Source organism: Chlorella variabilis (assembly GCF_000147415.1).
Source record: "Chlorella variabilis unplaced genomic scaffold CHLNCscaffold_6, whole genome shotgun sequence".
NCBI lineage: Eukaryota > Viridiplantae > Chlorophyta > Trebouxiophyceae > Chlorellales > Chlorellaceae > Chlorella > Chlorella variabilis.
The window spans coordinates 1,120,797-1,137,137 of NW_005435082.1; the positions used below are offsets into that span (position 1 = coordinate 1,120,797).

At 68.2% G+C, this 16,341-nt stretch overlaps 3 protein-coding genes across 3 annotated transcripts in view; 2 read left to right on the plus strand and 1 right to left on the minus strand.

Moving 5' to 3' along the window:
- CHLNCDRAFT_51331 (hypothetical protein) overlaps positions 1-6,741 on the plus strand; it is a gene marked incomplete at both ends in the record, with an annotated part of 9,391 nt that extends 2,650 nt beyond the window's left edge. Inside the window, 12 exons of the mRNA XM_005849075.1 lie at positions 3-1,082; positions 1,332-1,631; positions 1,826-1,915; positions 2,245-2,324; positions 4,632-5,031; positions 5,075-5,447; positions 5,557-5,636; positions 5,777-5,989; positions 6,025-6,154; positions 6,288-6,366; positions 6,495-6,564; positions 6,661-6,741. Coding sequence (XP_005849137.1) covers positions 3-1,082; positions 1,332-1,631; positions 1,826-1,915; positions 2,245-2,324; positions 4,632-5,031; positions 5,075-5,447; positions 5,557-5,636; positions 5,777-5,989; positions 6,025-6,154; positions 6,288-6,366; positions 6,495-6,564; positions 6,661-6,741 — 2,976 coding nt within the window. The remainder of the gene's footprint in view (positions 1-2; positions 1,083-1,331; positions 1,632-1,825; positions 1,916-2,244; positions 2,325-4,631; positions 5,032-5,074; positions 5,448-5,556; positions 5,637-5,776; positions 5,990-6,024; positions 6,155-6,287; positions 6,367-6,494; positions 6,565-6,660) is intronic.
- A 6,852-nt stretch (positions 6,742-13,593) lies between these two features.
- Positions 13,594-14,174, minus strand: CHLNCDRAFT_21645 (hypothetical protein; the record flags this gene model as incomplete). The annotated part of the gene is made up of 2 exons (XM_005849280.1): positions 13,594-13,806; positions 13,950-14,174. The coding sequence occupies 2 exons, from the start codon at positions 14,172-14,174 to the stop codon at positions 13,594-13,596; spliced, it is 438 nt and encodes a 145-aa protein (XP_005849342.1).
- A 1,231-nt stretch (positions 14,175-15,405) lies between these two features.
- The window catches only part of CHLNCDRAFT_143746 (hypothetical protein), a gene marked incomplete at both ends in the record, with an annotated part of 1,286 nt that continues 350 nt past the window's right edge, over positions 15,406-16,341 (plus strand). The window contains 3 exons of the mRNA XM_005849076.1: positions 15,406-15,456; positions 15,583-15,842; positions 16,051-16,253. Of these exons, the coding sequence (XP_005849138.1) occupies positions 15,406-15,456; positions 15,583-15,842; positions 16,051-16,253 (514 nt within the window). The remainder of the gene's footprint in view (positions 15,457-15,582; positions 15,843-16,050; positions 16,254-16,341) is intronic.

The window sequence follows — 16,341 nt, forward strand, 5'->3', positions numbered from 1 at the left end:
AGGGCCGCGGCGGGCGCGGCGGCAGGGGCTTTGAGGATCGCGGCGGGCGCGGCGACAGGCGGCAATTTGAGGATCGCCAGGAGGGCGGCGGGGGCTTTGAGGATCGCCAGTTGGGCGGCGGCCGCGGCGGCGCTGCCAGGTTTGACGACCGCCGCTGGCAGCCGCGGCAGGAGGGCGGCGAGCGGCGGCGCGGCGGCGTGCAGGGCGGTGAGCGGCGTGGCGGCGGCGGCGAGGCCGGCTGGTTTGAGGGCGGCGGCGACGGAGCCGCCGATGCCGGCAGCGTGTGGGGGAGCATCGGCGAGGAGGTGCCAGTGATGGGCGGCGCCGGCGGCGGTGCCAGCGCCGACGATGCCGGCTTTGCGGGCTGGTTTGACTCTGCAGCCGCGGCCTTTGACTTTGACGCGCCCGCCGCGGCCGAGGCGCCGCCAGCCGACTCATTTGGAGGCTCCGCGGCGGCCGGCGGCTGGAGCTGGGACGAGGCTCTAGGGCAGCAGGACGCCGCGCCGCCGCCGCAGCCGCCGCCGCCGCCGCAGCAGCAGCAGCCGCAGCAGCAGGCGGCAGAGCCGGCGAAGTGGGCCGCGCCTGCGGTGGATGCTGGCGGCATGTGGGATGAGCAGCCTGGGGCAGACCTGGGCCTGGGGCTGGGCCTGGGCGCCCCCGTGGCGGGCGGCGGCGGCGGCGTCGCGTACGGCATCCCGCCCTCGCCAGCGCCGCAGCAGGCGCAGGGCGAGTGGCGGGCGCGGCGGGACGGCGGGCGCGGCGGGCGCGACGGCGGGCGCGGCGGGCGCGGCGGAAGGGAGCGGTACGGCGGGCGCGGCGACAGGGACCGATTTGGCGGCGAGCGCGGCGGCGGCCGCGGCGGCAGGGAGCGGTACGGCGACCGCAGCGGCGGTCGCTTCGGCGGCCGCGGCGACGAGCGCAGCGACGAGCGCGGCGACCGCCGCGGCGGCTGGGAGGGCGGCAGCGGCGGCGGCGGCGGCGGCTGGTATGAGGGGCGGCCTGACGAGGGCGCCACGGCCGCCACTGGCGGCGGCGACGACGGGCTGTCGTGGTGGGATGGGGATGCAGACAGCAATGATGAGGTGAGGGCCCTGTGCCTTGCGCCTCGCCAGCGCCGCTGCTGGCTTGGCTGGCTGGGCTGCAGGGCAGGCGGGCCCCGCCTGCTGATGGCCAGCAGCGCAGGCTGCAGAGGAGGCAGGCGGGGCGGGTGCCTGGCTGGCGTGTACACTCCAGCAGCGCCCGGCTGGTGCCCTGCTGGCCTGCCGGTGTCCTGCTGCGTGCTCACTCTCCTGCCTGCCTGCCTGCCTGCCCGCCTGCCTGCCTGCCTGCAGGGTGCGGGCTTCACTGGCGTCTATCCCGGCTCTTCCGGCTGGGAAGGGCAGCGCGGCGGCGGCGGCAGCAGCGCCAGCGGCAGCGGCAGCGACGACGGCTGGCAGCCGCAGCGGGAGGGCCGGTCCGAGCGCCGCAGCCGCGGCCGGGGCAGCGACGGCGGCGGCGGCGAGGGCGGCTGGGGCCAGGACGAGGCCAGCTCCCAGCCTGGGGCTGCCGCCGCGAGCGCCGGCGGCGGCGGCGCCGGCCAGCCCTCCGCTGCTGACGTGGCGGCGGCCGCCGCCTTCCAGCCGGGGCAGCAGGTGCGTGACGCGGGGGCAGGGCAGCCTGGTCCCGCCACGCCGCCACCGCTTTCCTGAGCTCTCTGCGCGGCCTGCTGGCGTGCCGCCGCCACCAGCCTCTGCGCCCCGCCCTCGCCTGCCGTGCCATGCTGCCGCCCGCAGGGCCCCTCACCTGCGCTGCCCTGCCATGCTGTGTGACTGCTCCCTGCCAGCAGGTGGCCGTGACCCAGGGCAACTTCCGGGACTTTGAGGGCACGGTGGTGGCGGCGCAGGGCGGCCGCCTGACCGCGGAGCTCGACATCTTTGTGAGTGGGCAGGGAGGTGTGTGTGTGTGTGTGAGAGAGAGAGAGAGACAGAGAGAGTGGTCGTGTGTGTGTGTGTGGTCGTGTGTGTGTGTGTGTGTGTGTGTGTGTGTGTGTGTGTGTGTGTGTGTGTGTGTGTGTGTGTGAGAGAGAGAGAGAGAAAGTGTGTGTGTGTGTGGTCGTGTGTGTGTGTGAGTGTGTGTGCGTGGTGGGGGTGTGGGGTGGGCCTTGCTTGCCTGCGTGTGCTCGCTCGGCCGCCCAGCAGGCCGCCCGCCGCCAGCCTCCCTGCCCCCCGGCCAACCCCCCTCCCCTGCTGCCGTGGCGCGCCGCAGGGCAAGCGCACGCGGGTGGAGCTCAGCCCCTCCGACGTGTCCAGCGCCGGCGGTGAGGGCGGCGCCGGCGCGGCAGACGCGTGAGGGGAGGAGTCGACGCAGCGGTAGTGCCCGCCGCGGCTGGCTGCCCCGCCCACCCTACTCGCTCACAAGCTATAATCAGTAGATGCTTTCAAGGTTTCACGGGACGTGCGCAAATTGCAGTGTGCCATATCATGATTACGTATAAGAAAATGAAATGAAAGCGCTAAATAGTACGGGCAATAGGGGTGTGGCAACAGGTAGAAGGGAGTAATGTGCGGGAACGACGGGTACAGGGGCGTGAGGGAAAAGCAGAGCTACTTGGCAGGCTGACGGTGTGTTACGCTGGATGGGGCGAGGCGCCGGGCGGGTCAGAGCGAGCCGGGCAGGTCGCCGAGCCCGCCGGCCGCCTCGCTGCCTTGCTGGCCGCCGTCGGTGGCCGGCGCGCGCGCCTTGCGCGGCGCCGCCCCCTCCCCGAACGTCCGCCGCTCTCGCCGCTCCGCCGCCGTGCGCCACTGGGCGCGCGTGGGCGGCCAGAACAGGTTTGCTCCGCCCGCGCCGTGCGCGATGCAGGTGGTCACGCACAGCGCCGCGCCCCACTGGTCGAGGTTGGCCACCAGGCTCGGCGACAGCTCGCGTGCGGAGGCCAGCTTGGCCAGCACACCGTCCCTCTGCAGGCAGAGGAGGAGGGGATAGCAACACAGGGGTGAGCAGGGGCTGGTGCCGGGAGTGAAGGGCCAGGAGTGAGCGGCAGAGCCATCTGCCGCCGGCGGGTGGATCCGGAGGCAGCGCACAGGCGACAGTCCCGCGACAGCACCCACCTGGATTTGCACGGCCTGGTACTCACGCTCCAGCATGAGCGCCAGCACGGTGCGCTCCGCAATCTTCTGGGCCAGCTCCACCACCAGGTCCAGCGCCTGGCCCAGGCGGGCGGCGGCGCTGCAGCGGCGCAGGGCGCCGGCGGCCGCCTCCGCCTCGCGCCGCAGCTGCCTGGAGGGCGCCCTGCCTTCAAGCTTGGCGATCTGTATGCATGTCGCGGCCTTCAGCAGCTGACTGAGCGGGGCCAGGAGGGGCGCGGGCAGCCGGCGAAGGGGCTCCATGGGTGGGTGGGCAGTGGGTGTGGGCGGGGAGCAGCTGGGGAGGCTTTCTGGTGGTTGGCTGTTGGTGCAGGGATGGAAATACAAAGTGGGGAGAGCTCGTGAGCCGGCGCTTTTGTGCATGGGGAGGCCCAGGCCTAGGTGGGAGTTGTCGAGAAGGTCCTGGCAAAATGGCAGTCTGGGCGGAAGGGGGAGGGAAGGGGGCTGGGGGCTCCCAGAGGAACAAAGACACAGCGCCTCATGCTTGGAGGAGCGCGCCTCCCATGGGGCCGCCTCTCGCCTGCAACCTCCCGCCCTGTCGCGACGTGCGTGTGCAGCTGCGCAGTGGAAATGACCCCTGGCTGGTGAATCCTCTGTGAGCGCAGCTGCCAGATCTATGCCTCAGTTGATGGAGGGTTTCTCAATGGCAGCCGCATGTGGCAAACCTGGGGCTGTGCCAACCTGCTGTGCGGCGGCGAGGTTTCACCGTGAATGGGCGGCGCCGGCCGACCTGCTGGCAGCAGGCGGCAGGCCCTAACCAAGTGATCTGGCTGCTTTCAGTGCACTGTAGCCGGCTGTTGTTCCCCTTAAAGCTGGCATATCATTTGCTCCTTGATTCATGAGCTCAAAGGCTGCCGCTACCGGGACAGCGCGGCGCGCCCGCCAGCGAGGGACACCGCCGGCCGCCGCTTCCACCTGCGGCGGCACCCTAGCGCCCCAGGAGGGCCTTTACCGGCACACTGTCGCATTGCTACATCAATGAGCGCTATCATGCATCATGCACGTCCCGTGCTGGGTGCACGTGCCCAGCTGGGCCACGCAACAAGCAATACAGTGGCGTGAATCCAACCCTTCCACTGCGCAACCAGCCAACATACACTCTACAGTGCTCAATTCAGCTTGCGGTCACCGCTCCGGCACACACAAACCCCATCCCTCCAGCTTTTTGGAGTTTTTGGAGCAATTCACAAGCGGCTCATGGCCCCCAAGCTCATAATTGCGCTGCTGTTAAGCACCCTGATCGCCCTTCCTACCGAAGCAGGTTGCGGAGCAGGGTGTTGCCATGGGTGGCGGCCCTGCGCGGCGGCCCTGCGCTCTGGCGCCGCTACCCACGCAGGCTGCAGCTACATTCACAATCCCAGCGCACATACCATGCAGGGCTTTTGGACTGGTTGAAAAAGGGCAAGGCAGAAGAGGTCGTTGGGAAAGTCGTCAGCTCAGGAGTCGATGGGGTGGGTGCTGCCAGTAGCAAACTGGTCTGGATTCTGTGCCCGGCTTGTATGGGAGAAGATGCCGGCCGCTGCACTCCACACGCGTCATCATTCTGTCTTATGATGGACTGCAGATCTCCAACTGGATTGCTGATGGCCTGGCAGCGGACGGCGAGACCGAAGCTGCTGAGGGAGTGAGGAATGCTGGCGATGCCGTAGAGTCCTTCGTCGGGACGGCAGTGGACGCCACGGCATGCTATGGAACGGTCGCCGCTGGGGCAGCACTGGGCTCCGTCATCCCAGTCTTTGGCACGCTTGCCGGGGCCGCGGCTGGTGCCTTCCTCAACCCTTCGTGCAAGGAGGCTGTGGAGGGCGTGGTCACCACTGTTGGGGAGGCAGCCAACGCCGTCGACAATATTGCCGCCGCCACCTGCCAGCCGCAGTGCAGCGGCAACACCGTGCCGATGTGCAGCACCGAGGTCAGCTGCGCGGCCGCATGCCGCTTGCTCTGCCGCCCTGCAGCTTGAACTCAACAGAGGGGGCCTGCGCATTGCGGTGCAGGAGTGCATCGAGTACTGCGACTCCATCTCCCCCGCCTGCTTCACATGGTACATGGACAGGGGGTGCTGCCTGTGCAAGTCGTACTGCGACAACGCCGGCACCACTGGCACCACTGGCACCACTGGTACCACTGGCACCACTGGCACCGACGACGGCACCACGTCCCCCGGCGCTACTGACACCGACGGCGGGATTGAAAGCAGCGACACCGGTGGGGCCGCTGTGGCTCCACAGATCCCGGCCGCTGGCACCCCTGCGCTGTCCACCTGCTCCCTCAACGTCCAGTACGACACCGACTTTGCTGGCGAGGATGGCGACATCGTGCCCGTCACAAGTGAGAGCGGCGCACAGCCCCCGGTTGCCAGGCGGCACCCCGCTGGCAGCAGCACGGATTCCCTTGAATGGCCGCCAGTTGCAAGAGCTGTGCTCCCCTCTGCACGCAGCCAAGTGGGCCGACACCGCAGTGTCTGCCGCCACCCCAGAGGACTGCTGCGAGGCCTGCACCCTGTACAGCTACTGCTCGGTGAGCCAGCCACTGCTCAGTAAGCTTGTGAGGCGCATCGGGCGGGCGCGAAGAGCTCGCCATCCATCCACGATGCCAGGCAGCTCGTGCTGACATCAGCAGCGCTCTGGCCCCTGCCCCTGCCCGCCTGCTGTGTGCAGGCCTGGACCTGGACTCCCGGCTCCAACTGCGAGGAGCGCTTCCCCCATGCCTCCGGCTGCTGCTTCCTCAAGGCCAGTGCCAGCCAGCCAGGAGGCAGATGGCACCCCTCTGCCCAGCTCAGCCTGAGCGGCTTCAGCGCTTGTGCAGGCCCGCTGTGCATGCCTGCATTGGCCCTGCACGCGCCGCCGCAGGCCCTGCTGATGCTGCCTGACGTGCTGGGCGTGCCTGCGCCGTGGCGGCTGTGCAGAAGGCAACAGGCTGGCAGGCCGAGCCAGCTCCAGGCATGGTGAGCGGCACCACCAACTCCCCGCCCGCCGCCTCCTGCACCTTGGAATTTGACACCGTCATCAGCGGGGGCGCCCTGCTCAATGCCGATGGTGAGCAGATGCTGCAATGCACATGCAGCCGGCCAGAGCAAGCACTGGCAGGCCAGGCGCATGACGGGCGCCACCAGGCTGCCAGCTCAGCTGCCGTGCCGCCCCCATGTCAAGCGCTGCGTCCATTGTGCAGGCACGGAGGTTGTGGTGGCCACCATTTCGGATGCTGCCTGCTGCAACTCATGCGCCAGGACAGCGGGCTGCAGGGCATGGTGAGGGGCTGCTGTCATGCGAGGCCCTTCCAGCAGCCCGTAGCGGCAGCCTGCCGTGCCCCAAGGTCGTGCCATGCTGGGGCCTGCACAGCCACCCATTGTAGCCCCGCTGTACTCTGGCCATGCAGGACCATGACGCCTCCAGAGTACTGCATCAATATGGTGGATGGGCTGGTGATCGGGTGCTGCTTCCTCAAGGTGCAGTGCGGCACGGGGCGGCGCTGGAAATGACCTGCTGTAAGCTAGCTACGTGGAACTGCACATTGAATAGGCCCCACCTTCTGCTGCTTGCAGGGTGCCGCTGGCTGGACCAGCATGACAGACGAGAAAGGAGAGATGACTTCTGGCCAGCTGCTGACGCTTGGCAGCAAGTAAAATTCAGCGCAAGATTCAGGGCAACACACAATGCATGAAAGAGCTGGTGGGGCTCAAAGCAAACTTTTATCGGCCCACCCCCTCAATGACCTTTGAATATCAAAAAGAAACGCATGCCCCACTCGTGACATACTAAAAAACGCTGGCGGTGGCGCTGCCACATGCACCATTCACCGATGGTGCCTGACGCACTCGCATGCTGCGTCCCTTCATTATCTGCCTGTGCACTGCTTTACCTCATCTTGCCTTGCAAGGTTATAGCACAATTAAGTATGATAAGCTGAGCCATGCTGAGTGCTCCACTACCTCTAGTGAGCGATCAAAACTACCAAGCACCAGCCAGCGACAGATTGCCTGAGCAAGTATTCATGCCGTCACAAATCTCCCGCCGCAGTGGGCCCTTCTGCTTCTGCTGCTGCTGCTGCTGCATTCTCTGCATCCGTGGGGGCTGCCGCGAGGCCTGCCAGCGCGTCCGCCTCACCCGCGGGGGCTGCTGTGCCCTCCGTCGCTTCGGGTCCCGCTGCTGGCGGCGGTGGCGCGCGCGGCGGCGGCGGGGAGGGCGGCTGCGGCGGCTGGGGTGGCTGCGGGGGCGGCGAGGGCGGGCTGGGGGGCGGGCTGGGGGGCCGTGGCGGCGGCGGCGGCTTTGGCGGGGCCATGCACAAGTTGAGCTGCAGGTGCAGGGGTGGGAGGAGAGGATGGGATGGCAGGGGGTGTGAGGAAGGGCCAGTTGCAAGAGGCAGGGGCCGACACAGCCAGCAGCTGGAGCCGGCACGCCTCTTGCCGCCCCCTGGGGCTGCCAGGTGTGAGGCAAGGTCTGCACCCACCCACAACCCACCCTGTAGAAGGCGTGCAGCTGCCGCAGCCCAGCCTCCGTCGAATCGATGCCGCTGCGGGGCAGGCAGGGACCAGGGCGGCAGCGGGCTGGTGGGGCAGGCACTTTGCGTCCGCCAGGGCACGCCAGCCAGCCGGCGTTTCCCAACAGCAGCGCAGCCAGCAGGCGCGGCGGCATGCATGGAGGGATCCCAGGCGTGACCTCCCCGCACGCAGCGCCCGCTGCGCCCGCTGCGCCCGCACGGGCGCCTGCACACCTGCATGAGGGCCGCGCGTTGGCCAGCAGGCCGCACACCCGCTCGTGCAGCGGGTGGCCCGCCAGGTTCTGCACCTCGCCGCAGCTGTTGGCGCTGTTGGAGCATGCGGTCTGCGGGAAGAGGCAGGAAGGGGCAGGCCGGGTGGCGGGATGCGCATGGGGAGTTGGGAGGCGGCAGGGACCTGGCTGGGTGATGCTGTGTGGGCATGCCAGCCGGGGCGACAGCTCCGGCCAGGCTGCACACTTTATGCGGCCCGCCGCTTCACCCTCACCTGGCACAGCCGCTGCCCCGCCTCCAGGCTAAAGTTGCACCCCTGATCCGTGTCCAGGCACGTGTAGGTGGCTGCAGCAGCGGGAAGGGGCGGCGGGCCGGTCGGCAACACCGCCCACACGCCCACACCGCCTCCGCCCTGCCGCTGAGCCATGCCGCCACGGCACGGCGCCATGCGCCCCGGCAGCGGCACAGCCCCCAGCGGCCACGGCGGCCCCCGGCCGCGCAGGGCGTGAAGGGCGCTCCCCAGCAGCAGCCTCACCGTCCACCCGCACTATGCAGTTCTCCGGTACCGCGCCGCTGTAGTAGGCTGGGTAGCGCCAGCTCATGCCGCCGCTGCCCGCCACCACCTTCTCCACGGTGTAGTTGCGGTAGTGCTCCACATCCTGCACACACGAGCGGGAGAGGAGGGCCCTCATGCCAGCAGAAGCAGCAGCAGCAGAAGCAGCGAAAGGACCAGCGAGGTTACGGGCCGCTGCGTGTGCGTAGGATGCAGGTGACGGCCGCAGGCGCCGCCTGCTGGGCGCCGTGCAGCTGCCGACGGCTGCCGGCGCCAGGCTCACCGCCGGGAAGGATGCAGAGAGGTTGGTGTAGCGCTCCCGCCGCAGGCTGGCAGGCGCTACGTCGCAGAAGGGCGGCGGCGGCGCCGGGGTGCCGGGGGCTGCAGGGGGCGCGCGCCCAGCCACAGGCACAACGCGGCGACAGGTGGGGACAGCTGGTGGAGTCAGCTGTCAGAAGGCAAGGCGGCTGGGGCCCAGCGGCAGGCCGCCTCATCAGGACAAGTCACAAGCTGTATTCCTGGCTGCATGCACCCGATCAAGCGACACAGGGCGGCGCCGGCTCACCTGCAGAGGGGTTGGACGCTGCCGGCGGCAACCGCGGGGCCGGCGGCACCGGTGGCGGCGGCCCGACAGCGACCGCGGCCACCTGCGCCTGCCTCCTGCCCCCCGACAGCCCCACCCACACGTTAACCCCCGTGGCTGCCGCCAGCAGCAGGCAGGCCCAGGCCACGAACAGCATCTCGGGGCGGCGGTAGAGCGGGCGCCACTCGTCAGCGCCATACCCGTCCTCCTCCTCCTCCTCCTCTCCAAACCCCTGCTCGTAGCCCAGCCCCGCGCCGTACACCTCCCCTCCTTTGGCCACATCCACAAAGTACCTGTCCTTCCAGCCGCTGTCCTCGCTGAGCTTGCCGGCGTCGCTGCCCAGCTTGTGCCAGGCGGCGGCGGCGGAGCCGGCCAGGCTGGCGGTGCGGCTGCCGACCCACTCGCAGCCCAGCTTGCCGGGCGAGTCGGCGTGGTGTCCTTGCGCGGAGTCGTCGAAGGTGCTGGTGCTGGCCAGCGAGGGGCCGGTGGAGGCAAAGGCCCGCATGGCAGGCGCCCAACCACCTCCCTCTTGGGGAAGCATAGAGGGGAGCTTGGGGTTCTGGGGTCAGATGCAGTCTTCGGGTTGCATGAAAAGCCTCAGGAGGTCCGCCAGCCGCCCGGAGGGTGGTGGGTGGGCAGAGATGCCTCCTTGGCAGGGTTGGCCGGTGCGGTTGGCCCTGTAGGAAACTGACAGCAATCTAGCAGCTTGTCAGGCGCCAGAACCTCAAACAGCGCCGGTTCTCGTCACGCTGCTCATGCCACCGCAACGCGCAGCGGCCGCAGCGGCGGCGCCGCTGGCGGAAGTGCCAGGCTGGCGGTGCGTGGGTTGGTTTCGAGGATGTGATCAGGCTGGAACCTGGCGGTATTTCAGATGATGATGGACAAATTTCGGTGATGACAGGTGGCTGCGGCTGCTGTATTGCGGTGCAACCGGGCAGCTCGATGGGGCAGCAGCTGGCGGCAGCAGGGTACAGCAGGCAGAGCAGCAGCAGCAATGCATGCCAGCCGAATCCAGGTCCAGGCTCTCCATACACCAGAGTGTGCTCGTTGCCGCATCAACTACTTGCTCTTACATGGCATCCGCACAAAGGGATGGCAAAAATGCAAGGCAAAGGCACTGCCTGGCAGAAACCGCGGAAACAGCGGCACGGCGGGGGGAGCGCATCAAGCCATGCACTCAGTGAGTGCATGGCTTGAGTCGCATAATATTCTGAATAAATAACAGTCGTTATTCTATCGTTGTGTACCCTAGTCTATGTTGCAAGCTAGTTCTTGCTTTACCAGACTTTAAGCCCACACAAGCACAAGCAACCCGGCCGGGCGGCCGGCCGCGGCGGGCTGGGAACAAAACGTTGGGGAGCGATGAAAGTGCACTCCCACATGCGTCCATCGTGTTAGTAGAGAGCATATAGTTGAGGCAGGGGGCCATGGTATTGCCGCAATAGTTCATTTGGTATTGCCGAGGAACCAGTAGTGTACACAGGTGCATGACTGAGAAATTGCTCAAGCAGGCAGGCCTGGCCTGCATGGGAATACACAGGAGACTATAGCTAGCAAACATGCTAAAAGGTGCGCGTGGGAACCCACCACACGCAATGCCCACAACAGTGACTACTGCGCGTGGACATGCTGACCCAGCTGGTACAAACGGGGATAAGCAGCTGGGGCAGCCCAATGCATACAGGGCAGGGGCGGGGGGTCGGGGGGGTGCATGCCCAGAGAGGAGAGGGAGGCAGCTAAACAACGGCGAAGCTAGCAAGAGAAACGCGTCTGTTTTGCAGTCGTCTGTTCTGAATGAGATGTGTTTGAAACCCAGGCCCAGGAAAAGTTGGATTCAAGGGATTGGAGGTTGTGGCAGGCCAGGACTCGAGAGAAGCATGCAAGCTCAAACGGGGCGGGGAAAAGAAAATTTGCCTCTGCTGCCGCTATGTGTCCGGAGGACAGGCAGCAGGGCGGCTGGAAGTACATGAAATGCGGAAGATGCAGGATTGCAGCACTGGGGGGCGAGGACCGAAAATCGGGCCGAAATGGGACAAAGATCAGAGAAGGCCAGGTTGGAAGTGGGTTCAGGTTGTTCAGGAGGGAGGTGGGATGGCAAGAGAGGTGCACAGGGGCAGGGCAGTGAAGCGGCCGTACGCCCCGCGCAAAAAAAATGCTTGAGGCCGGGGCGTGCCAGAATAGCGGCTTGGGTGACACTCGCCCCGGGGCTGGTAATGCGCGGCAGGGTCGCTGAGAAGCGGGGAGTGGCAAAGGCTATGTGCAAGAAAGGGGGAGGGCGGCTGAGATGGGGCGGGGCCGCGGTGGTCTTGGGGCGAGTGGCGCATGCGGTTGCGGGAAGGTGCCTCACCAGCCCAGGGCCGCGAGGGCCGAGGTGGGGGCCCCGCCGCTCCAGCTCTCCAAGTCGCAGGCCCCGCCGGCGGCGGAGGGGAAGCACTCCTGGTGCTCCTCAGGCGGCGCCAGCAGGTTGCTGCACACCACCTGCTGCGCCGAGTGCGGGCGGCTGGCCAGGTCGGCGGCGCGCCAGGCGGCACGGCCCGCCGCCGCCGGCTGCGGCCGCGGCACGTGCATGGAGGAGGTGGTGAGCTGGAGCGCAGCCAGCGCAGCCAGCTGCTCCTGCTGGTCCCGGCACACCTCATCCGTCAGGTCGGGCAGCGCCACCGCGCCAGCCTGCAGCGGGGGTGCGGGGAGGGGGCGGCGGTACATGCGTGTGAGCAGGCGCCCAGCCTCCCCAGCCGGCGTTTCAGCTGCGCAGCCGGCGCCACAGGCTGCCTGTGTGGCTTGCTGGCTGCGCCCCATGGCTCACCTCGCGGGCGGGGGTCATCAGGTCCCACCCCAGGTCAGCCAGCACCTGGCGCTCCTGCTGGCGCAGCAGGCCGGCGGGGATGCCTGCGGCGGCGGCGGCGGGGGGGAGCGGGGTGGAGGCGAGGCGTGAGTGTGGGGGGTTCTGTGGTGGGGGGGCGCGCGGCGCAGCTCAGCATGCAATGCGGGCGCGGCGCGGCTGGCAGGGGGTGGGATGCGCTGGCGGAGGCAGCGGCAGGCGTTGCTCGAGGCCGCGCCGGGGTTGGAGAGGGTGGGCGTGGCAGGGAGGCGGGGCCAGCGGGGCGCAGCAGCACAGTGCGGCCCTTGCAGCCCTGGACCTCCACCCACCTGAGATGCGGCTCATGAGGTTGGCGTCTGGGGTGGTGGTGCGGGTGGCCTCAAACTTGATGGCCAGCCACAGGCTGGCAGCCAGCAGCGCCCCCGCCAGCAGCCGCTCCCGCACCAGTGCTGCCTGCCCGCTCTGGTCGCGGCGCAGGAAGGAGCGCCTGCACCGCGTTTGGGGGGGGGGTCACAGGGGGCAGGGGTGAGAGCCGGGAGAGGAGGAAGGGTGCGGCGGGGCAGCCAGGGAGGGAGAACCCGGGGCCCTGCCTCCCCGCAAACGCAGCCGCGCCGAGCCACCGCCCCAACTCAGAGGCGGGTGGTGCAGGGCTGTGTGGGCGCTTGCCTGAAGATTGCGCAGGCCATCGCTGCGGCCCGTGTGTCCCGCTGGATGGCCAGGCAGGCGGCGTGCATGGAGGACAGATTGTCCAGGCACTGGTGCACATAGTCAAACAGGAAGGAAGCGGCCCAGGGCACGCTCGCCGGCGACGGCTCCAGCGCCGGCGCCGGCGAGGCGGCGCCTGCGGTCAGAGGCGCGCCGCCCTGGGGCTGGCCTGCGCTGGCGGCCTCGCTGCATGGGTCGTAGCTGCCGCACGTGCGCTTGCGCTTGGGACGGGCCGGGCAGTCCTGCGTGGGCGGGGCGGCGGCAACAGCGAGTGAGGCGCCGTGCGTGCAACGCAGTCCCGCGGCGGCAGCCCCGACTTGGGAGTGTGGGGGGCGCCAGGCGCTCCCAATTCTGGCGGCGCCCACACTCCCTAGCGCTCCTGCTGCCCAGGCGGGCACAAGGGCGGTTCGATGCGAACCGACCGCCGTCAATTCAGGGGCCATTCAACGTGCAGTGCCATCAGCCGGGTGGCCCCCGTCAGGTCTTGCAGCAACAAGTCTGCCCCCTTTCCCGCCACCCAGATCAATGGAAGCAGCACAGTAGCAACACCGAGCCTCACCATGGTGGCGGGGGTGGCCTGCACCAGTTTCTGCGGGCCTATTTCGCATTCCAGGGCCAGCACATCCGCCACCAACATGGCTGCGGTGTGCACAGAGGCGGCGCGTGAGCGCAGCGCTGCAAGCAGAAGTCTGGCGGAGTGGGGAGAGGGCAGCAGCGCTAGTGGCACTGCCAATTGCACAAAGTTGGATGTTGAACACAACAGGCAATAGCTTGTCAATGAGGCGTCCCGCAAAGGAGGTCTACAGCTGAGTCGTCTATCTTCTGAGATACTTCACAACTGGTTCATGTGACATCCGATGACACCCTCTTATTCTTCCCCAGCACATGAATCAACAGCTCTGTAACAGGACGTTAAGATAGTTGGGACACGGCGGCGGATGCGCAGCAAGCGCAGGGGAGGGCCGCAGGGGAGGGCCGCCGGCGCCCGCTGCCGCCACCTCCCTCCGGCGCGCACTTGCCACCACTCCAGTGCCGCCTCTTTCCTTGTTTACATGCCTATCCGAAGTTAATTTTGGTACAAATGTATGTAGAAGCAGCCACAGAGAGCTCAGGCTCGTTCAACCCGCTCTTTCAGCGCCTTGTTCATGTCGTTGAACCCCGTCTCGGTCGCTTTGAGGAGGCCTCCCAGCAGCGGGATCAGAAGCCCCGTGAAGTTCTCGCCGTGCACCAGGTGGGTCTTGCCGGCGGCGGGGGAGGTCAGGAGGAAGTAGTGCTCCCCCGTGAAGAGGCCGGGGATGGGCAGGCTGCCGCGCCAGCGCAGCTCCTTGCCAGGCTCCACTGCGTGGCAGGGAGCAAACAAGGTGGGCAGGGCTAGATGAAGCGAGGGGTGCCGGCTGGCACCAGGCTGGCAGCCCGTCGAGCATCAAGGAGGTGTGGCAGGGCAGGGCGAGGCCGAGCAGCAACCGTGGCGCCGCGCTCACCTGCCAGGAGGGTGGGCGTGAATGTGCCGCCGCTCTTGCCCGGCGGCTTGGCTGTCATCTTCATCTTGCCGCCGGCCTTCAGCTCTCCCTCAAAGTACAGGATGAAGGGGTTCCAGTCCGGGTAGCTGGCCGTGTCGGCGAGCACAGACCACACCGCCTCGGGCGGCGCATCAATGTCTATCTCGGTTGTCAAGCTGCCGGTGGGCATGCTGGCTGGCTGCGCAGGGCCGGCTTGTGCTTGTGGGGAGGGCCACGGTTTGTTGGGGGGTCACGTAATCTTAGGGCAGTAGCTGCAGGCTGTGGGCGGCGGCGCATGCATGGTCAGGCCGCTGGCGGCACCCAGCGGCAGCTGGCGGCACGCCAGCGCCGCACTGGGCTGGCTGCGCAACCCCTGCGCTGGCGCCCGTTTGGTTTGCTGGAGCACTTGCAAGCGCAGACTCGCAAGCCAGAGCCAGCTTCCCACCTTTGCAATAGCAGGTGGCGGTGTCTGAACGGCACTGCTGTGCACAGCTGTGGGGCCCTGGAGAATTGTTACAGCTCTTATATCGCGATACAAAACACACACAGAGAAACAACGTGCGAGCCTCATTGCACCTTCACCTAACCCCAGCCAGCACGGGACTTCCTCTCTTTCATGCCAGCAAGATGCCCCTGATGTCGCAGGCTACTGCTACGAGTGGGTGCAGCAGAAAACGCAGAAGAGTGATCCCCGCCAGGTGCCAGCAGCCGGCGCTGCTTGCCCCCCCGCTTGCGGGGACCCCCCACATACCGCCTGTGCCGCCCTTCACCCCGCCTCAACGTTTCGCCAGCGCCTCAATCTCATCCGTTCACTGCAACATGAATTCTCAGGTTCAGAGGAAGGGGCGCTGCAGCAGCGATACATATGGCTAGGAAGAAGAAGCGGCTCCCGCTCCTCCCGCAGAAAGCACAAGCCGCCCTGGCTTCAGCAGCGCAGCATGTAGACGGAGACAGATCCATCTCCGAAGCACCCCACACTGATGGGTTTGCCCATTTCCTTGTTAGCTGCACTCCCAGCCTCACAAGTTTGTGCCGGTGGCGGTGGCAGTGGCGGTGGCACTGAGGAGGTGCCCCCAGGGGGCGCTAGCACCTGGGCTGTGCAGCAGAGCCTTTGCCATCCTTGGAACGCCAATTCGTGGCCCCTTGGGTCGTGCGGGCGGCGGCTGCCTGCGTGGCCACTCCGGCCCTTTTGTCTACGCCCTCCGCCTCATCCTTTGCACTCACCGTGCTTGTCACGCCGTCCGGCTTGGCTAAGTGCGCACATACCAGGCTGCCCACCCCGGCAGCAGAGCTCAGGCATCGCCACTGCGCAGCTGGCCCGGCGGAGCTGAGGCCTGGCCCCAGACCAAGAGGGCTGGGAGTAAACAGTCACCGCTGGAGCGCCAGTTCTCGACTCTGGCTGTGGACCTCGCAAGCGCGCGATGGGCTGCACTTCCAGCAAAGCGGCGCCTGGGGCGGAGGCCATCGTGTCGGTGAGCGGCCCTGGCTGGACCGGCGGAGCGGCGCGCAGCGCAGGGGGCTCGGGGCCTGTCGGCGCGCCGCCGCATGTGCCCACTCGCGCAGGCACCGCCCCACACTCCCCCCCACCTTCTCCGCAGGCCTCGGTGTCGCCCCACTACGTGCCCGGCAAGCAGCTGTCGGACAACGGCAGCGACGTCAAGTCCAGCCTGACGGGAGGCAAGCCCGAGTCGCTGCCCGACACCTCCTCGGCGCCGCCGTCCGCGCCCGGCTCGGCGGGCCCCGTCATGCTCTGCGACACGCGCGGCTTTGAGGTGGAGCGGGAGCGGGAGGGTGCAGTGAAGGCGCTGGGTCTGGTGGACACGCCTGTGGACGACCCGCGCTTCAACGCCATCACCAAGTGCGTGGCTGGCGCCGGCGGGGGGTGGCGGGGGCGGGGAGAGGCCGGGGAGGCAGGGAGTCGGCGCTGGCTGCTGCGGCGGCGGCCGGCTGGGTGCCTGCGCGCCTCTGCAGGAAGCGGCGGCGCGCTGCGGGTGGGCGGCTCCCCGCGCCGCGAGCGCGCGCCGAGCCGCGTCGCGTGCCCGCTGTGCCTGCTGTGCCCGCTTCAGGCTCATGGCCTCCATCTTCCAGACGCCCGTCGCCCTCATCACCCTCATCACAGAGGACCGCGTGTGGTTCAAGGCAAGCCGCCAGCTGGCAGCGCCAGCTGGCAGCGCAGGCGGGGCAGCAGGAGGGAGCAGGCCGCCTGCCCGCGCGCATGCGGCGCTGGCCCCCGGCTGCCCGCCCCTCGCTGTTCGGCTGGCGCACGGCCGTGCGGCTTGCTGACCGCGCCCCCCCCCCCGCCTGCCGCCCGCCCGCGCGCCGCGCCGCGAAAAACAAGGTGGGGCCCTTTGGGGCGG